Here is an 8,033-nt window from a genome sequence, read left to right on the forward strand (position 1 = left end):
GGCATTTGATATGGTCAACCACAAGACTCTCTTGTCCACCCTCAGGAATCTTGGAATTTGTCGCTGAGAATGGGAATGGTTTACTTACTATGTGGAAGGTTGCTCATATGGAAGAGAGTGCTCCACACATCTGCTCCACACAGATTCTCAACTGGTGTCTCACAGGGCTCAGTACTTGGTCCTTTCCTTTTCTCCCTAAGAACTCACTCTCTTGTTGAAGTCATATCCTCACATGGGTTCTCTCACCATTTTTTTTTTCCTCGCATGTTGCTAAAGTGACATGCTCTTTAGCATCATGCTCCCATGCTCGTCTGGTCCCACCATCTCTCAGGGTAAGAGGTAAGTATACAATAAGTCTCTTTTTACTGTTTTTTTTTTTAAATTTTATCCAGCTGAGTTTAGAATTTTGCATTTTCTAATACATTTGCAGACATTTTAGAACATTTTTGTTTTGTCATTATGGATTATCGTGTGTAGATTTATGGCAATAAAGTCGACTGAATCAATTCTGGAATCCAAAAAGAGGAGTGGTAGGAATACTTTCTGCATACAGACTTTCTTATAGACATCTTTCTAATAATTCAACAAATGATAAATATATATATATATATATATATATATATATATATATATATATATATATATATATATATATATATATATATATATATATATAGGACAAGTGGCTAAATCTTTAATTTTATGTCACCTGGATTATTGTGCCCCTGTATGGTCATCTACATCTAAAGGTCAACTAAAGAAATTACAAACTGCCCAAAACAGAGCTGCCAGGTCAGTATTACATTGTCCCAAAGAACAAATACTATCAGTATGCACCGTCGACTCTCATGGTTAACGGTGGAGAAAAGGCTGGTTTTCAATAAAACTAAATTTTTCAGTAAAACTATATTTTTTTTCTCAACCAGTGTTCTTATATAACCAAATTGTTAGGTGTGATCAGGTTCATTCTCATTTGACTAGGTCAGCTGATGATGGCTAGCTAATATTACCACGTCCAAATTCAAATGCTTTAAAGAGAACAGTTATTTATCGTGCCATCAATTACTGGAATAATTGCCCATTGAATATACGTCAAATGAATGGCAAAGTCTCTTTCAGGTATCATCTGAGAATGTACTATTTAAATTGTGAGTAGGGAATGTATGAATGTAATAATGAATGTAATACTGTAATAATTTATTATGAATAATTTCTGATGATGGTTATAGTGATGTCTACAATGTTTTACTGCTGTTAGATTATTATATGTGATTTATTTATTTTGTGGACCCCAGGAAGACTAGCTTCTCACTTTGGTGACAGCTAATGGGGATCCTTATATACTGTATATATATATATATAGATCCTTTATATATATATATATAAAATACCAAAGATATTGACTGTTTATTAGTCCGTGAACAAAAGTGTATATAATATTCTGAAGAAGCATGGCTTACAGAGATGATGCCACCGCAGGCAGGCCAGTTTGTGTAACAGTAACATTGGTACCGCCTCAGCGTTTGACTTGAGAAAAAAGGTGTGTGTGCTGTTCTTTAACTGAGGCGGAGTCAGCCTTCAGGTGTACGCGTATTGACAGAACGACAGGAATCTGTTCGTTTTGTGGCGGTTTTAACAGATAGTACATTATAACAATCTGCGTGAAATCGACTTGTCAGCTAGATATTGACTATTCAAGGGGACTATTTTGGGAGGGGGGCGGGGCCACCTGCGTTAAGGTGAGAAGAAAAATATCCTCTAAACTACACTGTACTCAGGTTTACTTTCACACTCTAGAAGTGTGTGATATTATTTATCCCGGCTGTTTTTTTTTTTTACGAGGAATAGGAAATGAAGAAATCATCTTCAGGTGAGTTCGCATTCATTATAAATCTATAACCTTAAAAAGCATAACACTTCTGATGAAGCGATCTTTTATCCAAGATGACGTCATCTTTTCAGCTAGTTTATCTTTTGACTTAATATCGGATTAGAACTCACTTTGCAGCTACTTTCAGCATAGTCATATATACAGACACTTGATTTTGGCGGTATACATGAATTTGGGGGATGAATAGAGTTTAATGTTACATGAGAATTAACTACAAAGATTTTTGGATGGAAAATGGAAACTTTACATGACAGACATGAGCTGATAAATACATATACAAAAGCTTGTAATTGTGATCTATTTTACTTTTACCTACAGGGTGTGTCAGGAAACCCTATAAACCCCTAGGTGGCATGTTCCTGTGCTACAGTACAGTATTGAGAAACATCTGGGCGGGATATTTCGACATGACACTGTTTTTAGATAAACAAACTGACACTTTCCAATACACATGAGGGCTTGCTACATGAGTCCCATCCAAATTGATAGAATACACAAGATTTTAAAGAGAACTTTCATATTTTTTTATCTTATTCTGTGACTTAAATCAAAAGGTCAAACATCTGGATATGCTTCAACAATGTCTCAGTGTATTGTTTGGTATACATTTGCGTGAAAACATTCTGCTTCCTTTCTCACCTCCTAATTGTTGATGTTTACTATTGACACTGGGGTGGTTACATGAGGTCTTACATTACGAAAGGCTGCATGCTTTGTCCTCTGTAATCTACACAGCTATATAACCCCTCAGTACACTTTGTGTACACACTTATTTGACTGGAATGTAGAACTTCTTACGGTTAGCCAAAGTCATTGATACAGCACACCCAACTAGTCTCACACACATGTTGGATCATGTAGTCTCTCTCTCTCTCTCTCTCTCTCTCTCTCTCATTCTCTATCACACACACGTACACACACACAGACACACACACACACACACACACACACACACACACACACACACACACACACTGTATGTATCTACAATGCTTCAATCCTAGAAGTCTCAGGGAAAAGAATTCTCAGCAGAGTTTTCTTTTCAACACCCAAACCCATTTATTTAAATGTACTCATGACACAGACTCAGCAATTCTGGTAAATGAGTAACATACAATCTCAGTGCAATATATGTGCCTATTACTCCCCAGATATTGCATATTATTCTTGGATTTTTAACAGTATGCATATATCGTATTTAATATTACAGGTAATGAATGACGGAACTAAAATCAGCTCAATAGTTGGATTTCCCCAAAAATGAGTGTAATATATCTAAACTTATTTGCCGCAAGGCTTTGAATCAGTCAGGGATTCCACTTACAGTACTCAACAGGAAGGGAATCATTATAGAAGGATGAATGAATGTCTTTGTTAATCCCTTTCCTGGAGGATTGCCGACCAGAAAGTAATCTTTGCTCCTAGCACATGTGAGCAGTGATAGCTTCTTTATCACACTTTGTCCTCCTCCTTTTGCCTCACCTGATGTGTCACTGCTAGGCTAACAACTTATTTATTGCCAGGGCAAACAGACTATGAGACATGGCCTGGTTCAGTTCTACTGCCTGCACACTACTTTTATATTTTCTTATTATTATCTCATTCGTTTATTTCTGGAAAATAACTGTGCATTCTTTTGTTGATTGCCATGTGACAGCATTGTTTAGCATAGTATTTTTAGTTTGGGTTAGGAATTAGAATTCTAAGCTTTTAACTAATGACAAAATAGTTAACTGCCAAATTGATGTGGTTTTGATGAACACGAATCTCCACAGTATTCAGTACACAATCACTTATTTTAGTGTTTCTGACACTGAGCAGTAAATATATGCAGAAGTCACTGTGCTATAATCAGTCTGCCACGATATCATGATTTTGTGATTATAGAAATGAACACAAAATTAAGCAAACTCCAGTCTTTGGAGGAGTTTCAAAATTACAGCAGATGTGGGCCAAGACTCGGCATGTCTCATCATTACAGTGCACATTCAACCAAAGCAAATGTCTCTCACTGCTGTTCCAGCTTTGAGAATTAAACAGTGTTATATAGAAATTAGAGATATATGGTTGTACATGATTTGGATTGAACACAATGTATTTTAAATGGATACAAATAAAGATGTGAATAGGAGGTACTGTAAACCAGAAAGCTCCACACAAAGACTTAATATATGCATCTTGACTGGGATCCCACAGGATATAAAGTTTGTTCTTCCATACAGAGCTTCCATACAAGGGAGCAAGAATTAACCCTTGCAGGCAGAGTAGCCAGGCGTCAGCATAATTTTACTTGGACAAAGATCATTAGCATGATATAAATAAGAGACGTACTGTTGTTCAATGGAAGTGATCTAAACACTGTCTTAATAAGTTCCAAAATAAAACTATATTTCTATCATATTTCTGTACAAACAAAAGAAATGTTTTGATTTATAGATCTGCTGCTGCATAAATCCTATGCAGACTCAACACTGTGCACAGAGCTGCATGTCACTGATGGGGTTTTTAAATAATAATCATTTAACTTTGTTTTTTTTAATTTTTTTACATTATTATTTTTATTTTTTTTATTTTTTACATTTTTAAATATTTTTTAATATTGAAATACTGGATGCTATGGATGGATGCTATCAGCAAGGGACAACAACAGCAACAATGAACTTGTCCAGCAGTTCCAGTGAACCTTTTTATATATATGCCTGGTTGAAAAACCTACAAACTGAAGTAAATCTCATGAAATGTAACAAGATGGTTAATTTTTTATTAATGATTTCTTTTTTAATTTGTGAGTATTGAACATCTTTTTAAAACATTTTATTTTTCAGTAAGATCCTGTTAATTTTTTCCCTGACAGTTTAGTGCTTAGGCCCTTTGTTTTCTTGCATGAGTTGGGGATGGAATTTAGGAGAACAGATGGTTCCCCCTCTGTCTCTCTTTTCCCCTCTAGTTCTCTTGCTCAGTCCTTTTTATTTATTTCACTCTTTCCCCACCCATCTCTATGTCTTTGAAACCAGATTGTGTGCTTTGTAATTATTATGTGCAGACGCAGGAATGTAGCGGGCTCCTGTTATGGCCCCTCACTTCTCAACCCTGCCAGGAGTGCAATATATGAGAAAACGTATGTTAAATATGATCTCCATTCAGTTAACATGCTTCTCGATCTGAGTGTAATGAATGAATCCCACCACTGTCTTCTTGTCCATCAGATACTTTAAATCACCTCAGCCTTACGTAGTTATACAAAATGTATAAGGTACAAAAGGTATAAGGGAGATTCATCATTTTATCCAAAGCAGATTAAATCTAGCTCTTGGGTTTTTCAAAGTTTGTGCTTGTTGTGGATTTACACTTCTAAAATGTAGGTATCTGTTGTATTTGTAGGATGTGTGGATACTTGCCAAAATCATTGCTATGTCATTATCATAGTACCAGATATCATTATTGTTTTCAGTTGAAGAGTGAATCATGAGGGGTCTAAAGTAGTGATTTGAGATATACTGTACACAGTGCATAAACTTGTAGATAATGATGGAGCATGCTACCCTTTGAGTCACGGAAGAAAATTCCTGTCAGTACAAGATTTCATTCTACCCACAGAAACATATCTCTTCTTGTCAAGTTCAGTTTTGTTTGTATCAAATAAGTAAGTGGCTCATAATTACCTACTTGGTTACCCTTCCCTTGTACATTGTTGTTTTTTACTTACTTTAACATAAGATTTTGATCATTATCAAGACTTGTTAGATCAAGGAATGTTTGAGGCTGATGGAACTTTAAGGGATGCTTGTGCTGAACAATGTTATGCTTCTACTCACTTATCATACCTAGAGATATTGTGAAACAGTGTAATGGTTGCTAATAAAATGAAGTGACATGTGGCAACAACACAGTACATCTCCGTGGGTGTGTTGTACAAACGGTGGACCACCTCTTACTCAAATAGTTCCTTTATCAAGTGCCAGAAAGCGAAGGCCCCGTTGTTTGCACTGTTCCCAATATCAATGACTCAAACATCACCCAGACTATTAGTGTCACAAGTCTTTGAACAGACCATAAACTAATCATTAAAATTTCCAAACAGGCTTCAGTGGTACTGGAACCTCATATTATTGAATCCATTACTTTCTTAAGGTGCAAAAAATTAATATGGGAAATATTTGTGCTGCTAAGTTGATACAAATCTCATGAAGGAATATACAGTATGACCCTGATGAGACCACGGCTTACTATACTTCTTAGGCGACTGAGAAGGAGTAAGGCTACGTTAGGTTGTGTTAGAATTACTTAATAAATCTGTGTGAAGTAGGCTGACACTTACATTTCTAATTACTTTGCAACAGAAACAGAAAGAACACACCACAGAAAAATAAAATATTTTAGCAAGCAAAATCTTTATAATAATAAAAATTATAGATTATTTACTCTAGTCTTTTTTAGTACCTCTAACGCTTGAAATTAACATTGATCATTTTTTCAGTCCCACATGTTTGGCTTATGCATTACAGCAATGTGCTGTTGTGTTAGCATTTTTTTTTACAATTACATATTCATGTATTACATATTACATATAATAATAAGATGCAATTGATGAATGATGCAATAAACAAATACAAAGAAGGAGACATACATAGACTGTAAATAACCTTTATGTCATCATATTACTAATAATTACATCATTATTATTAATAATAATAATAATAATAATAATAATAATAATAATAATAATAATAATGTTGACAGAACACGTCTTGCCTTAAATATAATGAAAATTAGTTCATCTCAAATCTCATGTGGTATGACCACAGTCAGAAGGGACAGATAATTAAATATCACCCCAGTAATTTACGTGGAAGGCATGGGGTATGAAAGTTTTATACAACTACTAGCAAAAAAAATATTTCACAAAATAGAATTTTCTTAGCATGTCAAATCTAGGCAAAATCTCTCAGCAAGGTTCCATGTGAACCATCTTGGCTGTGTTGAGGCCCGTATTTGGGCATGGGCCAGTACCAGCATTGGCTTGTACAGTCCCATCCCATCTTACAAGCTGCTGCTTGCACAAACTCATATCTCTTTATTTACACTATAAACAGGAGTATTTAAAATGACCTCCAGTGCAGTGTTATCCAGGTGGTGTGTCAAATACACAGCTCTTTACCACAAACAATTAGGAATATGATGTTTCCATGACAGCATTTTATGGTTATACTTGTTTCTATTATTGATTATGTGTACCTTGATCATGAAATTTAGTTTAGATGTATTGAGGTAAATTCACAGTACCTGGGAATTTGAGAACTTTTTGCATTCCCAGCCGCTGATTCTTTCATACACTAATCCATGAGGTGGCATCATCAAGAAAGGCCTAATATCGAAAAAAGAACAGCATAAAATGAACTATTTTGTATTTTTTAATTTAGTGAGCTGGATGAGAACATTGCTAACATAAGATCACCTTTCTTCAGTTCAGAAGCAGGAAGAAAACAAGTTTTATCTATTCACAGGTCCACCAGCCAGGTCCAGCAGTGGCAGGTTTAGGAGGCTAGAGAGAGGAGATTCTACTGGTGCTGTGGGGACTGGTAAGTATATGCTGAGCCACCAAATCATAGCCACCAGATAAAAAGTTTAACCATATCAGAAGCTTGGGCATGACATGCAAAAAAGCCTTTTTCATACTTGTATGAGGCATTGTGAGTACATTGTGAGTTACAGTTTATATTATTATCTATTTATCTTATCTGTCAAGATAATTTAATATACAGTAGTAGATTATCATGTTCTACTGCAAAGGCACAATTGTTAAAAAAAAAATAAGTTTTATGTAACCATTTTATAATGTTAAATCATTCTATGCAAAGTTAGTATACAAATACTTGTGATTCACTGTTCATTCTATTTATTCATTCATTGAGGCCAGTGGCCGTGTGTTTACGTATGTCAGATGATGTCATACTATCTGTGTCTGCTAGCAACCCAAAAGGCATTTCCTTTCCTTTCCTTTCCTTTCTGTGTGTGTTTGTGTGTGTGTGTGTGTGTGTGTGTGTGTGTGTGTGTGTGTGTGTGTGTGTGTGTGTGTGTGAATAACTGTGGTGATGTCTCACCACCAAGACTTACTTTTCCATTGAGATGTATCAGCTTCGGA

The 8,033-nt window shown here is 35.4% G+C and overlaps 1 protein-coding gene across 1 annotated transcript in view; it reads left to right on the top strand.

Moving 5' to 3' along the window:
• The first annotated feature begins 1,592 nt into the window (after positions 1–1,592).
• Positions 1,593–8,033, top strand: part of septin9a (septin 9a) — a 78,773-nt gene continuing 72,332 nt past the window's right edge. Inside the window, exons 1-2 of the mRNA XM_060892048.1 lie at positions 1,593–1,870; positions 7,396–7,470. Coding sequence (XP_060748031.1) covers positions 1,852–1,870; positions 7,396–7,470 — 94 coding nt within the window. The 5' untranslated portion in view covers positions 1,593–1,851. The remainder of the gene's footprint in view (positions 1,871–7,395; positions 7,471–8,033) is intronic.

This window comes from Tachysurus vachellii, chromosome 18 (genome assembly GCF_030014155.1).
Source record: "Tachysurus vachellii isolate PV-2020 chromosome 18, HZAU_Pvac_v1, whole genome shotgun sequence".
Taxonomy (NCBI): domain Eukaryota; kingdom Metazoa; phylum Chordata; class Actinopteri; order Siluriformes; family Bagridae; genus Tachysurus; species Tachysurus vachellii.